Source organism: Nicrophorus vespilloides, unplaced genomic scaffold (assembly GCF_001412225.1).
Source record: "Nicrophorus vespilloides isolate i.1.1-1 unplaced genomic scaffold, Nicve_v1.0, whole genome shotgun sequence".
Lineage (NCBI taxonomy): Eukaryota > Metazoa > Arthropoda > Insecta > Coleoptera > Silphidae > Nicrophorus > Nicrophorus vespilloides.
In genome coordinates, this window is record NW_017097584.1 from 89927 (window position 1) to 114476 (window position 24550).

General features: G+C 27.1%; 1 protein-coding gene across 3 annotated transcripts in view; it reads right to left on the reverse strand.

The window, feature by feature from the left end:
- LOC108560458 (discoidin domain-containing receptor 2) overlaps positions 1–24550 on the reverse strand; it is a 150347-nt gene that overhangs the window by 12621 nt on the left and 113176 nt on the right. For all 3 annotated transcript variants that reach the window (XM_017918014.1, XM_017918012.1, XM_017918013.1), the window contains exons 6-8: positions 14426–14602; positions 2031–2170; positions 370–577 (exon numbers count right to left, since the gene is read on the reverse strand). In XM_017918014.1, the coding sequence (XP_017773503.1) occupies positions 370–577; positions 2031–2170; positions 14426–14602 (525 nt within the window). The remainder of the gene's footprint in view (positions 1–369; positions 578–2030; positions 2171–14425; positions 14603–24550) is intronic.

The window sequence follows — 24550 nt, forward strand, 5'->3', positions numbered from 1 at the left end:
TACATTTCCATTCGTTCCATTTCTTTCCCCTTTTTATTTTATTCCTATATACATTTGTTTTTTTTCAAATTTCAATTCTGTATTACAAAAGTAGTCAATAAAGTGGTTATTAAACGGGCAATCGATGGTGCAGTTCACTTTGCGGGAGACAGTTTGATTTATTTGATGGAGATTAATGTGAACATTTTAGCGTTCACCAAATGGGACCTGCTAAAACAATAAGTTATTTCAACGTCCCATAGTAATGACCGCATTTGTGTGTATCCCTGTTATAGCCAACCCAAGCCGATAAATAAAATAGTACAAAGAGGTATAGAATAGCGAAAAGAGGTATTGAAGAGCGAAAAGAGGACAGGTAAAAGCACCTACCGGAATCGAAGGATATTTCGCTGAGGAGGATCCATCTGGATGCGAAGTACAACTGCAACTTTATAAATCGACCGACCCGATTATGCAATTTCACCGTGACATTCCGTGCGTGCTCCATGACCACATCGGGCATGTAAGAAAAATATACCGGTTCCCCGTTGTACACGTTTCCTCCGAAACTGAAGAAAATCCTCGCATGGGAAAACACCTGAAACGAGGATACAATAATTTATCATTTAAAACATCTCATCTATATTATAATAGAAGGAAGGACTTTCGTCGCGTTGAATAATAAATGAATTGATGCCAAAGGGATCAATTCTGATACTCTGCAGCTCAAGACGGACATCTGCAGACATCTCACAAATTGCAAAAAAAACTTTAATATTTGTTCTTATTTATTCATAACAATTTTAAGTGAAGTCGTCATTTCTGGTGTTGTTCGAGATATACTATGTTCTATTAATTTTAAATGTCAAAAAAAATTAACAGGACATTAAATGAAAATATTATTCAAAGAAGTCTTGAAATCATATTTTATAATTCACAACTTGAACCTGAATAAATTATATCTTAGTATATTAGAGTAAATATACATTATATAAATTAGATATTTTAGTAAAACTTTTTGCACTGTATTTACATTTTTCGAATATATTTTGTTATATTTCAGGAAAATATTGGATTTCAATCGTTAAAAGTTTACCAGCTTAAATTAGTGAAGGATAATGAATCCTTCAATCCTTACTATAATTATCACACAAGGGAGGTTACAAAAAAAAATAGATATTGTCAAATAATCTAAATCAGCCTTTTTCAACATTTTCGCCGCTTCGACTGTTGTCATGTAAAATGATAAAAATTCAAAGCAAAATATATAGCAAAAATCTTTAATTAATAACATAAATCTTTAACACTTTTATAGATCTGTGGCATTAAATTTACTTACTTGAATGTAAATTTAAAATGATGATTAAATAAAAGTTGCAACTAGAAATAATATTGTAAAAAAATCATATTGAACTTCTGTAAAATTTATACTAAATAGATTAATGTCAAGTTTTGTTTCAGCTGCACTATTTTTATGTGAGATTTTTTACGCGTTAATTAGAACACAATTCACTCGGTATTTTGTATCCGCGATCTAAATTTACGCAGCCAGAAAATATAAATAAATAACACAGCCCATTTTTTTCTCTGTGAACTTTTTGCAAAAATTCGCTATTATACTTGCATAAAATAATGAATATTATTAATGGTAGGATGCATGTACAGTAAAATCCCAATTATCCGGGTCTCAATTAACCGTGGTTCGTGTGGTTTTTGAATAATCTGTGCTTTATGATTCCACGAATTACCACGGATAATCGACGCTTTATTGTATTTATCATATTGTAATAAATTTTTAAATTAATACATTTTATTCATTAAACATTAATCGTCTCAACCATGACCAAAGGGCTATAGACCGAAGTCTTTCCACGATACATTTTCATACAAATGAAATTAAAAATGAATGTGATATAATATTATTACAATGAAATGTAAGTCAAGTAATGTAGGTTGAAGTTTGAATATCATAGTAGAAGATCTAAATAATAAACATGTGAAAGGTGCGAGATGAAATATGAATGAATACTATGTTAATTCCGTTGTCTTACCTGCACGTCTTTGGTGAATAAATTATTGGTATGCAGATGAGCGGCACTAAAGTTGCGAACTTTATCAAATGCGAATACTATTTCGAGGGGATAACCTGCCCAGCCGGGGGTGTCGTTCCGCCATCCGACCCACTCGTACCCTGAAAGAGAAACAAAGAAACCATAATATACACACGTATATACATGAATATTCTCATGCAGGATAATAAATTACTCCGAGCATTTTTCAAACTCAAATTTTAAACGCCTCTCGTTAAAATTAATTGTTTTGTTTAGAGAACTTTTCCGCGCCGTAATTTAGTTTGTAAAATAGTTAGTAGTTAGGATACTTTGTCCGTTTGCTCTTGTATGTCTATTCGTTTTTTTTTGTGTGCACTTGTTTTGTTTCACCCCTTATCTAACGACGGCCCCGAAACGCCAATACTTTCAAACGGACATTTACAAATCAACGAGTTCTAACATTCCACTATTTGTGCAGGGCCCAGTCAGGGAAACGGCTCCCCTGATCCACGGATTAATGACCAAAATAAAAGGGTTGGAAAAAGCAACAAAAAAAAACAGTGGAAAAACAAAAACGCGCAACCCTTTTGGGGACCAATCGGCCGGATTAATTTGCATTATATCAAAGTCAATCAATTACAAATTAATACTCGATAATTGGTCAAATATTTGGTGGATTATTAAAATACAGAATTGCCCAATGCGAAATTAATATTTAGTAGTAAATTGATTTAATCAGCTTAAAATAAATTTGCCGCTATTTTACCCTTTATGAATGCACATGATCTTGCATTCATAACGGTTCAATATTCAATAAACCCTAAACGGATACATTGATGCTATAGCCTCAACGCTTTGCTGTAATTTAATTAATTATTTTCTTTACAATACAAATCATGATTAGTTTCAAATAGTATTTTATCGAACTATACATTCGATTCGAAAGTTTTATTAAATTTTATATATTATTATGAAATTGCGTCCGATATATCGAAGCTTTGTTATCAGAGGTATGACTGTATTTTTTTTCTGAATGTATGTAAACTATTTATTCTAAAATAATACATAGAAGATTATTTCGGATTGGCATTTTTCCAAACTTTAGGTATAAAATTATCTACTTTACAAGTTTCTTTTTTACAAATGAAGCTAGTCAAAATTATTCTTTATCCCAAAGTTGTAATACTTTTGATGGATTTCAATAAATTGCATTCATACTATTATTAATCTTGCATAATATTTGGAAATGTGGGAAAAAAAAATAATGATTACCATTTAAATTTGTATACTTATTTTTTTTCTAGATTAATGTTTGTTAATATATATAAAAACGAGTAAAAAATAATTATATAATTATACCAATATTTCTTTTTTTGTTTGTTTGTATATGTTAACAACATTAACCCCATTTGGAAAATTACCTTTGCCTTGGTCGATCAATTCAATAAAATAAAACAATTAATATCTTGCATATAGTCAAGTTTGAAGTATAATCCAGAATATTTGATAGATGAAGTACTATACCTCATGCATTATTCAATTTCAACATTAGCAGTCCGTGTTAATTTAACGTCGATATTAACGAGCTAATAATATCGGTAGTCTAATTAAAGCTCTAATTATTTCGGACATTAGTCAGACTTCGAACATTAACTGAAACCTTACAGACTGAGAGAATTGCTCGGTGTACGAGATTTATGTATCTAGTTTCAATATGCAGTGATATAAATGATCATAAACATAACTATTTTTTCTATTATATAATAAATATTTAACATGAATAAACCTGATTATTGCAACCTTTGATTTAATTAGAAATTTAAATAATGTCTTTTTTCGAATATTAAAAATAAATTCTACATATTTTGCTTAAATTAAAGTAAACTACATAAGGATTTCGGTTTCTCATTTAATGACAAGCTGTGAGTGTAGTATATATGTTTTGAAATTCCTGGGATTTCCCTTCCGGTGCACGCAATTTGTCAAGTAATCTTGTATCACAACTAGTTTGCTCTTTTTACTGGCCTATAAACTTGGTATTTTACAAGTAAAAGATATGCGCTCGTAACTACATATAAATCTTCAAAAGTTACTTACTTTAATGATAACTATTGAAAATAGTATTGTATTTTTTTGTCAGCATTGGAATGTATTGAATCTCAAAGCGAATGTAAATATATTTAATTATTTATATTATTGTATTTACGTTTATCAAGCTTTTTAGTTTTAATTTTCATTAGTCAAGTAATCTTCGTTAGTCATAAGTAGTGCATTTGTACTTAACAATCAGCCTTTTTATGTGCCTATAAACTTGGTATTTTACAAGTAAAACAGATGAGATCATACTTTCATATTAATCTTCGAATGTTTCTTTGTAATAATAACTATTGAAAACAGTGATCTATATTTTTTGTCAGCATTGAAATGTATTGATTCTCGGGGCGGATGTAAACATATTTAATTATAATTGTATTTACGTCCATCAAGCTTTTTAGTTTTAATTTTCGTTAAATATATATTCATTAATTAACAATTTCGCGGTGCGCAGATGGATGGGAGACCGACTGTATTTTACGATCATTTTAAAATGCGAATTAAATAAAACGCAACAAAATTCATGTCATTTTTAATTAAATCTCGCGCAGCGACCATTTAATAAATTCCATAATTAAAGTGGGGACAGAACGGGTCACCCCGTGTAATAAAATTAATTTTATTAACAGGTTCCTGTGTTATTTATTGCCACTAAAGTAAATACTTCACGTATTAATTTAAATATCGAATTCAGTGGCGCAATGTTATTATAATTGCGATTTCTCTAGTTGGTTTTTCTTTTTAATATCAAACTGTATTTATTATGATATATAATATATTTATAGCTTATATGCAAAAGGACATTGACCCAAATGTTTCCGCTCGTAAATTTACAACATTAATTAAATATATACACAAACTTTATTTTTATTAATTTAAATCTGAAAAAAAAACATACAAATGTAAAGACTTTAAAATATGTAAAAATAAGAAACTATATTTTTGAAATAAAATGAATAAATTAGACTTTTTTATATAAAATTCTTCAATAATATAGCAATAGACTTATTTGTGTTCATATAAGTTTAATTTTTTTGGAAATGATAAAGTGAATTTTAATATCTTTGTAAAACTTTTTTTTTCTAAAATCCACCTAATTATTGTAAATTATATAAAAACAAACGAATACACTCAAAAAAAAGCTATAACCCTTTGTCTAACGGTACTTATAAGTACTATTTACATTATAAAGAGACGTGAAACAGACCTAAATACTTGTTGATTCTTTAATGTAATCTTTATATTGTATATAAAAATGATTTGTTTTGCAATTGGAAACACCAAGTGAATATTGAAGTAATATTTGTTACTTTAGTATAGGGTTTTTTATGTTGTAATGAAAAGAAACATTCTACAGCAGAATACCATAATATAAGTTTATATAATATTGTTATTAATGTAATATATATGAAAACTGATCCGTTATAAAACGCTATAATTCACTTATTATACAATTTAAGCTTAAAATTACCTGACTACCAAAAAGTACCAAATATTTTTTTTTATAGAAAATATTGCTGAAATTTAATAAAAAATTATAGGCAACTTAATTTTAATTTGCTTCAAAAGAAATCCAAGGAAAAAAATATTTTATTTTAACTATGTTTACCTGAACAAAGGGTTAAGGATAATAATTTGAAATGTTTTGTAGAGAAGAAACAAATATTTGGACGTGTTAATACGAGATTTTGTAACATAATTCAATAAATCTTCCATGAATGATAATACAAAAAGAAATTAAATTATAAAAGAAACAAAATGCAAAATTCAGATAAAATAATATAATATATTTATCATTAGCATTTATAACATTTCTGTACAATTTAGAAATATATTTAGTAGTTTTTCATATTTAAAATAAGTTTAATTGAATTATATTTTTGTTATTATATTATTGTTTTCAGTTTATATTTTGGTTGCAATAGTAATAAGTATTATTTATTGTATCTAAATTTTCTAGTTAATTAATTTAATAATTAACTGCATTTTTTTTTGCTGATAACATAAATATACCAATCATATATCACACATTATAATAAATATAAATCAAATTACGTATCAGTCATATTGTATTGTATTTTTTTTTATTGAACTTCAAAAAGCTACTTTATGCACGTAAGTGTTTATTTATGTATTAGAATTTAAATTGAAAATGATCACAGAAGTTCAAAAGGTAGGGTACTTGAAAATATCTGATTAACTAACCTGTGTGGTTCCTAATCAATTTTAAGTTAACAAAGTTTAATTACCTGTCTATCTTAGTCTCAGGTTGCGGGTGTATGTACTCCCCGACACTTGTGGGATTTATGCAAGACATTATTAGCTAGTCGACAAAATAAGTTAATTTAACCGAAAGAGTACTTCTATCATGTTTTATCAATGTAATTAATTGTAAAGTGCGTGGAATCAATTTGTATTTATTTGATTCTATTTTTTCATTGATTCATAATTTTTAATAAAACAAAAAGTTATATGAAATTTGCAATGCAATGTATATGTTACAGTAAAAGTATATAATCATTTATACATTTACCGAATAAGCCGAACATTCTTATTTAATATTTTTATAATAATTAAGCTATACATTATAGTATTTTTTTATAAATATTTATTAATTGGTTTATTATTAATCAAAATCTTTCTACCCGTAATGATATATTTCTTTCGTATAAAAAATATATATCAGAAAATATGAGATGCTCGTAAAATAATTTATGGAACGTTGAATTGCGAGTACTTTATTTTCTATATTTAGATATAATCATGAAATATTATTTTCTAGAGACTAGAGAATCTGATCTCACAGAAGAATAACAAAAAATTGATAAACTATGTGTGCAATACTGTTTATTTAACAGGAAAAGGCCGGAAAGATACTGGTGGATAGCCAGGTGACTATTTTCTTTCTATTTATTGTTGTTTACTTAGTAATGTTTGTATATATTGTAAAGTATTTCATTATAAAATAATATTCTTTCATTTAAATTTTGACTACCAATATTTTATAATAATATTATTTCTTAAAATAGTCATATATAAACAAATATAAAACATTATTTATATAATCATCCAAATTAAGTGTCCGATTTAGGAATTTTATATGTTCCAATATTCATAAAATTGTCCAATTTCATAAAAAGATATATAACGTTTATCTTCACAACTAAATTATAACATAAAATGGAAAACGTTTAAAAATTAACACTTATGAGTAACATTTAACAAATTAGTATCTATAAAAGCTCAAGTTCCCTGCAAACGCAGTTTGTCCTTGCTCATGTGAGGAAGCTTGTAACTGTTGCATCCTTTACATTATCAATTCCACTTCTGCAATATAATGAAAACATTGTCTAGTTTTTCCGCAGTTATTTCGTCCCATTCTATATGTACGGCCGCAATGAGTTTATCAATACTGGACGGGGACTCTTTGTGTTGTAATGATTGAATCGCGTCAATGGTTGTTAAAAATCATTCATATATTCCACCCATTTTCAGTACCAGTGCAAACAACTTCCTCATTATCAACACTGTAATATGATTCATCATTATCTTGCTGGTTTTTTCTACTAATAGGCCATTTTTTATTATCACGGGAATTAATTTCTCCGTAACTGTTCTAATATAGACATTTTGGGAAGTTTCTGCAATGACGACCGTAATAATTAACCATAAACAAATTGTCAGTAGGTAAAAAACTAACAATTATTACAAAATTTTACCTGTTCACTACAAAAACTATTTTGACAAATCTGAAACTTCAGGCAGATACTATAGTCACTTTTTCTATGCTTAATTTAGACATTCAATGAAAATGTTTAATTTTCTTTTTGACTCTTGCAATAAATATTATTAAATTATGTCGCTTTACATCATCATAATAATTTATGTCGTCTCTTTGAAGTTTTTCCATTATTATTAAAATCGATTAAAATAGATATATTTATTATCAAAAATAATAAAACAGAATTCTTGTAAAATATAAATAAATATTTTACAAGTAGAAATATTAAATTTTAACTCAAAATTAATATCTAATTCAAAGCTAGCTGACCAAGATTGCTATAATAATTCCGTATGAAATAAGTATACGATTTTTATTTAACCTCGACTACTACATAGTAATGAAATAATTTAAATATATTTGAAATTTATGGTTTCGCTTACGATGTGTAATTTTCTACATTTTATAATATAGGCAATATTGCACGGGGAGGACGAAAATAATTGCGGAAATCTATATATTCCCCTCTTTGCCATAGAATATTTTCATTAGTTCGGACACGCACATTGCACATTACTCGCGAATAAAATAATTTAATACAAGACCAAGCATTAATAATTTGATGAAATGTTCCAAAACATGAGATCTGATAATATATACATTTTATATTTATTACTAAATTTATACATAATAAATTAAATATAAAGGATTCCTCAATAAATAACCAATAAAGAAATAATGGAAAACTATATACAGTGTAACCTCAATTAACGAGCAAAATAAATTGTAAAAATGACTCGCTTAACGAGCGATGTTTCCCATAACGAGTGACGAGAAGCGGAGAAGTTTCAAATTGTGAGCCTGCTACATCATTTTCAATACATATTATTTGTATTTTTATATTTATTTTCTGCCGTAGAATACATTATCATATTTTACTCAAAAAATAATGCGATTTATGTTTTTCCCGAGAAAACAAGAAAAATAAATCATAAAAATTCGCTCAGGTAGTTTCCATCTAATAATAACTATACAATATTTAATATTTGTATTCAATTTCATAAATGTTTTTTTATATGTATGAAATAAACTATTGTTATTATTCGTAATAAAATATGTATAACATTATGATTCGTCGAATATATTTTTTTTATTAATAATTTAAGGATAATCAAATTTAGATCAGGAATACAAATAGAAAATAAAACTGTGCATTTCGTGGTATATTCAATTAGCATTCATAATGTAGTGCGACAGAAAATATACTGAATTACGGCTATGTAAATGAAAGCACGGCCGTGTACAAGTAAATGATGTATGTATAGGACGAAAGGCCCTAACTGGAGTCTCCTAATGTTTTAATTATTGGAAATGTCATGGGCGAGAAGATGATGAATTAGCTTCGTTAATTGCTTTCAAAAGCGAAAAAAAAAATAAACCTTTGAAAAATCTGCTTTCAATCATGTATGTCATATAACAATATGTTGTGTGTATCCCTGAGGGTATTCGAAAGGGTTTCAAGAGGTACACAGTTGGATGCTTTGTTTTGTGTACGTTATTATTGGTATTTTAACCGCAAAAAAGTAATTTATCAAATTCAACACAATAATAATACGTTATTTAACTTCAAATTAATTATTCTATACAATTGATGTTTTATAAGCAAAAAGTTTACTTTTAATAAATGTATATCAAATCAAGTATTATTAGTTTAGTTCTTTATTAATATTTCAACAGATTTATAAGAATTACGAATTTATATCTTCTCACTTCCAGAAAATTTGTTGAATAGTTGAGTTGATAGTTTTTGGAAGAAGTCACTAAGAAATTGTATTTGAATGCAAGAAATTTAGTTATCCAGATTTGTACAATTGGTTTAAAAAATATCGATAAAGGTGTTAAATATTTATTGAATGCAAAAATGTTAACAACCAAATATTTACAAAGATGCTTAAATGAAATTAGAAATGTTGTAAAATTTAAAAAGCTATATTTGTATTATTGAAAATAATCTTCATTTAGGAAGAATTGTTAAGTGATCAGTGTTAAATGCAATAACGCGGTATACGCAAATGCTAAATGAAAGAGAAAACGCAGCAACTTTTTAATATATTAGTTTAAAATGTGATTTTGCTTTTTTCTATAGATTATCTACAAAAGAGAGCATTTTTACATCTGAAAACGTAGTAATTTCGTAAAACGCATTATATTCGTTAATCAAGGTATATATGTAAAAGTAATATTTTTCGTCGTTCCTTATATTATACGCACAATACGCTTGAAATATCCAGTAAATTTAAATATAATAAATTGAATCAAATTCATAATATACAAATATTTTATATAATGACACATTACAGAATTTCTAGTCGAATAAATATACCGTATTATATAAGAAACCATAGTTCAATAAGATTAATAAGTTGATTGTAGATTAAGTTAGAATTATATATTTCAATATTACTTTGTGTTTAATAATGTATTTGATTGAAATGTCTTTGATTGACTGTCGAACAAGAGTGAACGTGTGCACACAATTGAATCAGGCTCAATGAGATCTAATAAAGTCTAAATCAATCAAGTGGAGAATACTAACGATTATTCCAATAGAAGCACCCTCTTAAATGGGATGTAATTCCTGTTTGTGTAACAAACTTCTCAAGCCTTATAACCACTCCAAGCGCTCATCTATCTCAAGCTCAATCGGCAACAGGAGTACTCAAATATATAAACAACGTTTCCCAAATCCCTTCGACTTTCATCCCTTCTTTTTTTTTCATACAAATTCAAAATAACTAAAGTTTATTACATACTTAAAAAATGTATCGGAAAATAATATTTATGTATAAAAAAATAATTTTGTATATAATTTTTATTAAATTTATTTTTATTTTCCTCAATAAAATTTTAGTTCATTTTTCAAACCGGTTTATATTGAATTATATAATTATGTTGATGATTATCAACAATTTTTAAAATGTATAACAGATATATATTTTTGAAAGAGAATTTAAGGTTTTCTTTACATACAAATCTATATTGTCTATATATATATTGTTTGTACTTGCATTACTCCGAAAATTCGTATCTATTCTACTAGATGTATGATCTATTGTACATTATACTTAACCCAAATTGGCTAAAGATCATATGTCACCAATAGTTACAAAATACAATGTTTAACTTCGATTAATCAAATTTTACATTATGAGATATATTTTCTTGTAAAGATTAAAATTGTAAATATTAAATTAACCTGGAATTTCCCCAATATGATTTCCAATATTTTATATGAAAATATAGATTCTAACAGGAGGGGTGAATTCCAATATTTTATTATGGATACATATAATTTTAGTTTCGCTTATTTACCCTGGTTTGCCGACCACTGTCTTATTCCTTTTGTATACAATATAAATATTACATTAATGTACTAACAAGTATTTAGGTCTGTTTCACGTCTCTTTATAATTCAAATAGTGACATAAATATGCCAGTACTTTCATAGTCCTTTGATCACGTTTATTATAAAAATGATCAATGATCACCAATCCAAAACATAATTATAATACACTGCTTAATTGCTTAACTTCCATTATTATCAAATTAATCAAATTTAAATGAATTTTATATAATAATTAAATATGCAAATTAACTGAATAGTAATCGAATATATAATGAGACTTTGGCCAAAATTAAGACTTAGAAAATGCAAATATATTTTAATAAATATGGAATGTTTGATGTTGTTAATTTAGTAAATCTAAATAAGATTATGTTGGATACGAAGCTTTTGGGATTTTTATCTCATGTTAGTTTAATAATTAGGACAATCTTCCAAGAGAGTCTAGGAATAGTAAAACGATGTCCCTAGATGAAGCTTCATAAATACGTGATGCGTTTTTTCCCCGTGCACTTTGAGCTTTCTTTATATTAAGATAATATTAGCATTGCCGTTGCATCTCTTTAAGTAGTTGGGTGTTAAATAGCGTGGTCTGCTGCGAAACTAACGTTTTAGATTGGCGTGCAAAAAAAATCTATACAGAAGGAAGAGAAGTTTCAACCCTCGGTCTACTCATTCTCTACAACACACACACACCCACCCACACAAACACTTCAACTCGGGCCCTGTTTTTTATTATGTCGTAGAAGCTATTAAGGTCTTAAGGTGAAACTTTTCAAGTAACAAAAAACTGCACTAACATTATGTACCGGTCTGATGACACCAACAAAATCCATGAAATACAAATGTTTTGCTTGTTCAAGTACACTTGTTTTTCACTCTAAATTAGCGTAATATCAATATTCATTTACTTTTTTAGTGTTTATATTTAAAATAATGTTGTTATCAAAATATAATATTCTATATAATAAATATATAAATAAATAATTAGATAAAAAATATCTCTATTACCTAATATGTTTTTAAAAATGATCTTTTTGCTAAGATTGTTTTCATAATAATGTAATTAGCATCTTAGTTGCTAATATTTTAATTATGTCAGGTTAAAAAGTTAAAGAATTACAGAAAAATACAGACATATTAAATTTATATTTTATATGTGGCATCTTGATTATTTGTAGAACTACTGTTTATTGGGGTTTTCATGTAAAATTTTTCATCGACTGTTTGGTAAATAGAAAGCCAATAACACACCAATATAATCCATTAACATTGGATCATTTGAACGACGAAATTAAAGCCAAATGCCTCATTTGGCAAATAAAGTAGTCCTATTCCAGCATAATTTACTATCGCAAAATTACGTAAATTTTATTTCACATTTAGAAACATTTCCAAATATACTAGAATATAGTTCAATATTATTACAATTAACATTGAAAAAAAAAATAATTGAACTATACAATTCATGTTTAAAATACTAAATATACGGACATAGTGCGAATTCCGTCAGTCCAAAATTTAATATATTTCTGTTTGAAAACTAAAAAATAAGTAAACAAAATATTTTTATACAAGTCCTCGATTAGTCCAGAATTGGGTGAACAGATTACTCGCACTTTCGTAATCTATTCTTGAACAATAATACTGATTTTTTTGTATGTAAAATAGATATTTAAAGATACTTAGATATAAATCTAAACTGAATGTTTTCTAAACATAAATATGCAACATTATGCTTAGTAAAAATAAACCTACTTTAATCAAATTAAAGTCAATATTTACACAATCGCAAATGCAACGTACCGCAATATTTAAAATTGAAATATTAAATAGACGGCTGCGAAAACGTAATAAAATCTTAAATATTCCTGTTATTACGTTCGACGACCGTATAATAACTGACAATAATTTTAAGAAAAAATATAGTTATTTAAAGAAATATTTCTCAAATGGAAATTTATTACAGGTGTATAATCATGTAGTTTGTATACAGTTTCTTATGGTAATGAAGTTGTTTGGTTGAATATCGCAATTGGTATAAATGTCATAAATATCACTTATTGCATTTTTTATTTTATTTAATTGAAATATTATATAAAACAAATATTAAAGTGTAATTTTATATTTATTTTATGTGAATATACGAGGATTTATTAAAATCTAAAATAAAATGCACGATTTGAACATATATAATTTGTAATAAATTGGTAGTAATTAAGTAATAACTATTTTTCATGTAGTTAAATATTACTAATTCCATTTATCACTAAGAAGTAATAACTGTATTTTATTTTCTTTAACAATACTAAAATATACTGGATGAAAAAACTTCTTTTTTATGATTGGACTTATTGGTTGTCCGGGCATTGGCAAAAATATCAAAAACAACTAGCGACGAACGTTTTTGAAGCTTATTTACATAAACCGTTATTTCTTTTACTACTCAAAAAAAGTTGTTGGAGTCGGACAGAGTTGTATTTGTTTACCAATAGTATTCGTAGTATTCACTTCCCGACTTCCATAAATGTGGGTCTTTCGAAATTCCATTTATTTTTAGTCGATTTAAAAAACCAACTAAAGTTTTTTTGTGTGAAAGATGAAGGACGGTATCAATAATTAAATATATAAAAGTTTTTATTTTTAATTTTTGTGAAAAATCGGCGCAAACTTTCGGTATATATTTTTTATAATATTTATGACAAAAACTAATTATTAAGAAAATATAAACAAAAGTAAATAAATAAATAATTTGTTTCTTACTAAAAAGAATGTAATAAATTGAATTTGTATAATGTTATTCTTTAATAGGATCATGTTTCTTGAATATTTATGAGAGCATTGTTACTTTCATCGCAGGTTTATCCTGTTATTATACAGAATAAAGCGTACCTTGTGTTCGCACGGTGCATGTATTGCATGTAATGAATTTAATCTGAAATCGGAATTTTCGCAATAAAACGAAAACAAGAAAAAACTAAAAAAAAAAAAGAATATTGAGGGAACGAAACGAAAGGGCGAGCAAGGAAATAAAACAAAGGCACCATTAGGTCATACAAGTGTCGCCCGGAACAAATAGTTTTATAAAATGAAATTGGGCGGTCGGGGAACACACGGTCCTCCGCAACCCCCACTTCAACCATCACTATGTAATATAAATGTAAATTCCTTGCTCACCTTTGCCGTGCCCTGTGTCTAGCCTGAAATTGTCCTGGCCTTTCTGTCCATCCACCAATTGCCCTAAACCCTCCGAAAGTATTCCGTCTTTTTCCCGTCCGTCGTACGTCCGATCTGACAAATCCATTTCGGGGCCCCGTTTTAATCCCTGAGAGACAGTGTATGACAACAAGCCATCTGAAACATACAAACACACAAAGATAAATCACATATTTCATAAAACAGCCCAAAAGTTTATTCTTCGTGCATTATTATTTTTTATGTTTTGTTTATTTATTCGTACGCATTTTGCAAGTTTCATTTGCCGCATTGATTTATCAACCGGATATTGAAATTAATTTCTGGCAAATTTTAATTACGAACTGTATTTGTTTTTGTAAACGGTAGCAAACGGTATGTTAAAAAATAATAACAATATGCGCACAGTTACAATTCTATAATTTTTTGGCCAGACTGGAAAATACAAGAAAAAAATACATTCTATAAATAAATAAATGATAATAATAACAACTAAATAATACAAATAACTCTCAAAATAAGTAAATGAATTCTAACATAAATTAACAAAAAAAAATATTAACATGCTGGTCAAAGGTCTATCGACCGAGGTTTTTCCGCCCTACAATTATATTATTTGCTATATTTTATTTCATTCATCTTTATTAAATGTATTTACAATATACATGCACATCAATAACTTGTTTCTATTTTCAACAATGTACAATATTCGGTTGATCATTTCTAAATACAAATAAATCCAATTGTTTTATGAAATATTGATGAATTTTCTATATATTTAATCGCACAATATGGTCGTTCGTCCAAAATAAATTTATATCATCTAATACAAAAATTCATATGACAAATAACACATAGTTAAAAAAAAATTACCATATATACAAAATAATCTTATTAAGTCAAGAAATATATTAAAGTAGACCTTCATATTATATTTTAAACAACTAGGTATTTCATACAAGAAAAATCAATGTAACATTTTAAAATATCTATATTAGATTATTAAACCTACAGATAAACCTTATTATACTTAAAAAAAAATGCGTGGTTTATCAAAAGGTAAGAGATTGGTTTGTTAACCATTATTTATTTCTGAAGTAAAACGTTTTTGCCACAAAACAGTTATAAAGAAAAAACTCTTTAGTTGTTATACAATACGCCGGGACATGCTAATCCTACACGTTGCTCATCCTACACGTTGACAGAAATACGTCAGAATTGTGTTTCTTCCAGCTAATACAACTTCGCTGATTCGACCATTGGAATTGGGAGTAATAGCATCATTTAAAGTTTGTTATCTTCGTCAGACAAGCAATTTAATTGATTTAGAACACAAATCGGAAATGACAGACTTTTTGGAAAAATTACAACCTTAAAAACATAGAACGAAGTCAGTTAGAAATGTTTAAATAAACTTTGTACAAAATATGGCCAAAAGTTATACTAGAATTAGAAAATAATATCAAATAAAGGTTTTGAAAATGTCGATAAAGAGAATATTAGAAATTTATTGAATATTAAAGATAATGGTTTCTCAGTGTAATATTATGAGGATGGACAATGAAAATGAAGATATGTTGAAAATAGGGTTCAAATTTGAAAAACGCCAGACAGATAAATAATTTATAAAGGAAAGACATAATATAATTATTCAATAATATTTTATTATTCATGTATTTATAAAATTATATTAATTTTTGGCATTATACAATCTTTGGTTTGAGAGAGTGAGTGTACAAAATTGATGTTACTAATAGTAAAATCAATTTTGATAAAGTTTGTTTGAGCTGGAAATATTCCTTTAAAAAGTAAATCAATAACTAGTAATGTAGTATCATAGAAAGAGAAAAAGGTCTATAACAAGTTCTTGTAAAAAAAAATAATAACAATATTGTTTATGATTAAAATATACCTATTTTTAATAGTTATTTTCAATAGTGTTAATATTCTTGCTTTATCTGTACAAACTTTTTAGTTTTAATAATTTAAAAAAAAATGTTTTAATAATGATTGGAAAAACTTTTTTTTAAATTTATTTATTATTCATGTACTTTGTATGATTTATTAATTCAAAATTAATAATATTTATTGTAACAATCACATATGAACAAATATAACCAAGACCCGACTAATGTATGATTATTTTTCTTATTAATATATTTGTTAAAAAAATTATGTTTATTTCAATAAATGTTATTGTAATATATTTGAATAATTTTTATTTTATTCTTGAGTATGGTTCACTTAGATACTATAAAAGTAATACGTAAGAATATTGATACAATATGTATATTAGTATTGATCCCATTTCCATGAAGTGTAGATTACGGGCAATGATTACTAGTAAGCCATTCAGTTTGAAATTGTTGACGCTTACGGTAGCGAAATCAATTTACAAATTAGCTTTGGGCAACTGCTATAGTGAAGTGTTCCACCGGGAAAACCAGGGCTTCGGCAGGCCTAGAGGTGACGCGAAACTAACAATTTCGGACTTGCTTTATACATATTCATTATATATTCATATGTTAACTTTACCAAGAACAATGCATAAACTGTGTCAAATACCATGTATTTTACGAAAAAAAATAATAAAAGCACATTCAAATTTTCGTGAAAAACGAAATCAACTCAATTCAACTTTTAGTATTTTATATTAAGTTTTTTATTTGTGCATAGTTTTTACTTTCATAAATTACTAAAACCTTATATATTAATTGTAATTGAAGCACTCTTTTATTCATTCAATTTTCTTTCCATTTTTTATTATCAATATAACAGATTTTAAAATTAATATTTTGTTCTTACGTTTCTAAATGCAATCTAGGTCATTATTATTTATATTTTCCATTTGAGAAGTTCCAAAACAATTGCTGCACAGAACGCATTAACGACTGCCTAACATCGTATTCTCTGCAACTGACAGGCAAGATGTAGTACTCGACGTCCACGGGCAAACATGTAAACACGCATTTATTTTTCCAGCTCCCAGCTATTCAAAGAAATTTATTTTGCATCTGAATCCGCACTGCACAAAATAAATAAAGTTCCAATTCAGTTTCCGATTTAGTTCGTTATTCTTTTCTTTTTCACAATTACCGCAAAACAGGCGGAATGAAATGAGGCTAAAATAATCATACAGACGCCTACATTTATAATTTCATAACACATAACAATTAAGTTATTGAGAATGTATATTATTGAGAATATACAAAAATAATAAACGTATTATTTGATCGTTTCATCGATTAGCAATGATTCGATATAACGCTAAAGAAAGCTCTAAATTTACATGTATACTATATGTTCATGAGACTTTATAACGCTATTCTCTTAAGTATTTGTCGCGCACAAGCGCGCTAAATGAAATCTTGATGTAATTTCATGGAATGATTTTTATTAAGAACAAACAGATGATATTAAAATCATTCGATTTTATTCATGTTCTGAAATATTATGTTGAAAAGCTCAAATATCTAACATAAAGTATAATTAGTATAAATTATTAGTATAATTAATTATTGAGGACTTTCTCAATTAAATGAATACTACCAAGTTGTCTTAAAGTAGTTATAAAAGAGAAAAGCATTAACCAACCGTTACTCACGCGGCGTCTATGAGATGCTCGTGGATATAACCTATCCAAACTGTAAAGCTAGGACAACCTGACCTATATACCTTCTTCAAAATGACAGACGATGAAAAAAGTTTTTGATGCAGAAATGAACCGGATACAGAGATTTTACAAAAAATAGTAATTGAATCAGACAAAGATAATCAGAAACAAACGATGGAAGTGAAGATGAAGATATTTTTTTTACATTTTTATAAAATAAACATGGTTAGAAGGTAATATGCTTTATTATTCCTCAAACTAAGCAATTATATAAATTAATTACAAGCATTACATTTAACGGAGTTTTTCAAACGTTACTCACGTCAGTATAACAAGCAACGGACGGTTAAAAGGTATATAGATTCATAATAAAGATCATCGAATGAAGAAGCAGAAATTACAAATGACATAGCTATTGCTTTCAGTCTTAAAATGTAGTCAGGATAACCAAAAGTTTAATATAAATCCATCACTTTATACTATAATAGAAAGAAAATGCGTGGTACCAGTTTTTAAGAAAATCTATGCTTATTCACTCAACAAGAAATAACAAAGCAGTAGGGAACATCAAATCCCAAGATTATTTCTAATTTCCTAACTCCTATTTTCAAAACATAAATTAACGATAACCATTAATAAAATTAAATATTTTTATTGATGAGTTTTTGTATACAATATTATATATACATTTATGAAATTTTTTCTCAAAGTTATAAAACGAAAATACTTAATTAAATCTTAGATATTAGGTGGTTTCAAACATTTCAGTCGCTAACCTGTTTAGCTGTTGTCATGGAATTTGTAGCTTGACATTTGCGTCACGTTTAAGCCCGTCTTGCTACCTTCCACTATTTATTTTGATTGCTTCATCTGCCGTTTCCATTTAGGACTCCTAGTGTATCATATTGTTAACGTTATTCTAAGAAACAGAGATAGTTTTTCTTAACTATTTCAACGGCATATTTTACATACTTTATATGCATTTTTATTCATAGAATTATAAAAATAAAGATAAAAAATTCTTTTTTCATAAAAGGCTGTTATTTAATGCAATCCTCGCTAATTTAATATTTTCTAAATTTATTAATATTAATGATATTATCTATATACTAGCGTATATATAATTAATTATATTTATTTTTATTTGTTATTTGGAACTCTATAAATTAAATAAAGTAATCCTATCGATAAAATGCAACAACTTTATAAATTTTAAAAATTATGAATATTTTATTGAAGCAATAAAGCTTATCATATACATATAGAATGTGTTTTCATACCATAATTTGGTAAAAGTATTAATAATTCACAGAAATGATAATTTAGAAAGCACTTCAACGTTCTATTTTATTATATAATAATCAATTTGTCGAATACAATGAATGATATTTATTATATACAAAACTAAAAATTGTCTAGAGGCATGATTTTTATGGTTTACAGCATAATGCCAATAAAACGGGCCCACTTCGTGGTCAAAAAAATAAACTAACCCAAACTTAGGTTAATAAGGTGGTCCCCAAACTTTGTTTTTCGAGGGTTCACAAATAGTGTCAGTTTGTCAGTTGAGGGCACTCAAACAGTGTTAGCCTGGGGCCCCCAAAATTAACGGACCCCGACCTTGAATATATGATCAAAAACATGTTGTTTGAGAAAAGAAATATTCAGTAGTGATTATGAAACAATAATATGATTATAGTTAAATTTCCTTAAAATATTGTTAAGTCGATTTGCTATCATCAAAATACTTGTATCTTCCTTAATAATAAAAGTGCAGCTTATTGCTGTATTTGTTATTATGTATGTTAAATAATTATTTTATTTAATATTTTTCAGAAATTCTTCACTGTTGATTGCAAATTAATGTATTTCATTTGATTGTAATTATTGGTGAATACACTATACAATTGTATTTAAATTAGTAGTCAGATCATAATAATAATAGTTGTAAGATGACGACAGTCCAGTCGATACTAAGCACAAAATTATTATAGAATTGAGTTGGGTCGGTAGGCTGAGGTTGATTGACGAGTGATTAATCGACATGTTAGAGTAACTGATGTTGCACAGGTCACTTCACCAGTAAATGTCTCTCCATTCATACATTAAATTCGATTAAATATGGCAAATCCCGAACGCATAGATACATCAATACTAATTGATATAATAAAAAAAATAGCGCACGTTCTACAATGATTGGGCAATAAATATAAATATATACCGAACTGTTTTAAATCTAGAATTCGATAAATAATATTTAGACGTGCAAAAATAAAAGCATATATATACAAAAAAATCTACGGACGTTGGCATATTGCGTGATTTATGAATTAATATCTGTGTTTTTATTTTTGTTATCATTCCCAATTGGGGGTCCGAACACGTGCTTTAGATATTCGGGGAAAAATGTTCCGGGGATAAGGGTTGCACATATATGTATACATCTATATAGATGCTATACGTATATACAGAGCTGTGAACTGCTGATACTCGCAGTTTGTTCGTGAAGTTAGAAACAATTGAAATCTACAACAGACCACCGATGCATTATTTGATGCTTGCTCAGCACAAGGCAACCACCAAACAAAACAGACCGATGCCGATCCTGTCTGCTCGCATCCTTACCCACGCCGCCTCCACAGGGATTTCCCCCTATTAACGGCGGACGAGAGCTGTGCAAAAACGTCTGAATGATTTATGCTTCGCCTCGGAAAGAAACTGTCTTCAATATAACAGGTGGCGGACGGCTTATAAATAACAATCATCATCGATCAATCGATTAAATACTTTCGATTGTGTATTATCAAATTTTCTATTGCAGCTTTCTTAACCACCCTCAATATGTATATAGATATTGTTAATAAAAATATTTTAACAATGATTTTTTTTCAAATGATTTATGATGTAAATATGTTTTATAATAAGCGTTTTGTACATATTTAACTTCTTGGCTTACCTTCTTTATACACTTGATATTACATATTTTTCTTATAATATTCAATTATTCAATTATTTATATAATAATGTCTGTGGTATACGTTGCTCCAATGTGTATACGGTGGAACCTTGATTCTCGAGCAGATAACCTCTGGATTTTGAAACCCCGGGAATAAACATAAATGGGGGGCAACTTAAAAAAAAATGAGGGGGTGACTAATACTGTTTGGGGTTCCCAAATTTCATGGGGCCCCGAGCATTCGCCCGATTGACCGAACGTAGCGACGCCATTGCAGATAATACATCAGTTTCTGAACATAATTTCTGTTCCCGAACAGAAAAATGGAACTGTATAATGTTCGACAAGTATAATCTAGTTTCGATTTTCGAATAGTATTTAGGAACGATTTATGTTTGTCAATCGAAGTTTTACTAAATTATAATTGATATACTTGAAACATATTTATGTCTCATATTAAGCATAGGTTGGATGCAATATGTCATGCAAAATTTTCCTTTGCGTGATAAACATTTATTAACAAGGGATTAACATCTATAATCATTAGTCTTGAATAATTAAATATAAACATAAATTAGCTTGTGACAACATTAAAATGGACAGTATAAGTATTCAACTAAATTTAGACACAAAACAGTAGGTTTTAAAAATATTTTATATTATCCATTATAATATCGTTTCTTTTCATACAAATATATTTTTTGTTAAATAAATTAAGATTAATTTTTCAATAATAATTTAATAGCCATGCACAATAATTTTTTTACAAACAATATAAAACTTGCAAAGGAAGAAACAACTTTATATAAATAAAAACATAAAATATAAAACAAAATAAATAATACAAGAAGAAAAATGTTTTTTGAGTAACTTGAGATTGAACAAATAATAAAAATAATTACAAATATTATATTTCATTTTCTATATTTAAAAAATTAATATGGAATAAATAACATATTATTAAAATTATTCGATAAAGCTACGTAAAATTTGTGAAGTAATTTCGAAGCTTAAAGAATTACATGTTTACTAGTTTAAAATATAATTATTAATTGTTATGATTCAAATTAGTTTCAAGTAAATTACAACAAATTTATATAATATACTGATGAAAAAAAGAACTACATATTCTATTTTGGAATCAATCATGTACGACCAGTTTAATTTATGTATCGGTACACATGTAATATTTGATATTAGAATTCTCCAGATGTGAATTGGATGTCAACATTTACCGAGCATGTCAAGACCAAACTCATTAATATATGTTCCGCAGATAGGAATACATCGTCAATATACAAATACTCCAGTAGTAAGACTTTAGCTAACAAATAGGTATACAGTAAGACCTTATTTAGTGTATTTTCAAATAACGCCTTGAAGCCTTGAAACTGTAAATTAAACTACACAATGTACATTCATTCCAATTGTAAGTCATCATCCAATGAAATAGAAATACTGTAAGACTACGCTTTGCTATATGTTAAAGTGATATATATATATAATACACAATATACATATTTTCCAATAGTCAGTCTTCATGCAAACATTAAGACCTTGGTTTGTGCAACCTCGATTTTTTGCTGTATTTATTTTAATATATGTCATGATACAAAAATTTATTAATTTAATTGAAAACCAATATTCACAATTTTTTTTTTTAAATAAATAATTAAATTATTTAGTTGTAGTAGATTATATTTTCGATCGTTTAAAGAATATAATTAAATTAAACTGGAAATGATTTATAACTTATAATAATAAATAAGATCCCAATTTTAGCAATTAATATAAAAAAAAGTATAATACATTTATTTCATGTCAAATGTTGAATATACTATTTAATAACTATTACAACATGTCAAAAATCACATATTTATGATGATGATTTTTCAGAATTAGTAAAACCAGAAATTCAGAATAAAATATGCGTGCAGACAGCGGGGGGAGGTGATATTCGAAAGTGAAACCCGTAAATGAATTGCACCCTCAGCAATTAGTATTATAGGTAGGAGACGCGCGGAACGAGGGGAGCTGTATTTCAAAAATATATATTTCATAATAATCTGTCAGATTCTACCAGCTCGACTTAACTAAGATTAATTAGCTTATTTGTGCTTCGTTAAATGCACGTCTGGATATTATTAATCGCAATGATTAATAGATGAAATAAATAATCGTCGAGAGAGGGAACAGGTGTGCTTGTTACATGCCTGATATTATACAGTCTTTATTGTTTGCTCTCGCTTGCTTCTATATTTTTTTTTGCTCCGTTACAGCCTGAAAGGGATTTAATGATCCCGACACACAAACGTATATAAATGTACATTTGATACACATCTTTGCAAAAGGTATACAATTGCAATGCGCTTTTGAAACGTTACGAATTATTTATTTCTTGCAATATTTTTGAATGCACATATGTTCCTATATAATAAAATATAAACCGGTTTATATGTGAAAAATAAAAAATAATTTAAAATATTATATTTTAAAGTAAATATTACTCAAGATTATGAAAAGAAATATTTCTTGAACTGAACTTTGCTTTGACCGTTTTAATGAAAACTGTAATAACTCCAGAAACTTCGTACGATACTCAGCAACAAAAGATGTAATCATAAGAAATCATCATAACAACAGATGACTGAAATTATTAACGCTTGTCTACAGTTTACATAATAAATCTTCCAAGTTGCAAAAACTGCATAATGGAATAAAGATGATCATCAATTAAAACAACATAAAAATTTTATTATATGACAAAAAAGATTATAAATTAATTAAAATTATTATAATCTGATCCTCAAGAATTAATTATATTGGTTTAATATTAAATTGGGTAAACACAAATTATCTCATTTTTTTTTCTGTAATATTTATTCAAATTTATTTATTTTAAATTGTACACAAATGTAAAATGGTATTGAAATGTATAATTTGTTAATATTCTCAAAAAACAATCTCAGACTTTGATCAATCAGACTTATGTCTATTATTGTGCGGTTTTATATTCCTCGATTAGTCCGATTTGAAACAATATTGGATAATGGCGAAACCCGGACTCTAACAATTATTGCTGTATTCATTTTTTATTTATTTATGTATGACGGTTATATTATTTTTTATTTAAGTATAGTGTTTGTTTTCATTAACAAAATTTTTTATTTTAGTCCAAATATATATATTTCTAAATATTTATCATGTGACAAAAGAAAAAAAAAATAAGTAATTTCATAATCAAATTGAAAACTTGTTCTTCCTTGGTAACACCCAAAGAAACATTTGGAATAATCAATGAAAATTAGTAGAACAATAGAACAAAAAATAACAATAACAGATTAATAATTCAACATATGCTCTAAATCTAATTACACAGTAATTACATGTACAATATTAAATTTTAAACAAATAATAATTGAATATTTTAGATAATTAGTGTATTTTATGGAATAAGACATTTAATTTAGTTTGTAATGAATAATAATAATAGTAATTGTCAGTCTATGTCTTTTAGTCAATTTGGATTTTTCAAGCT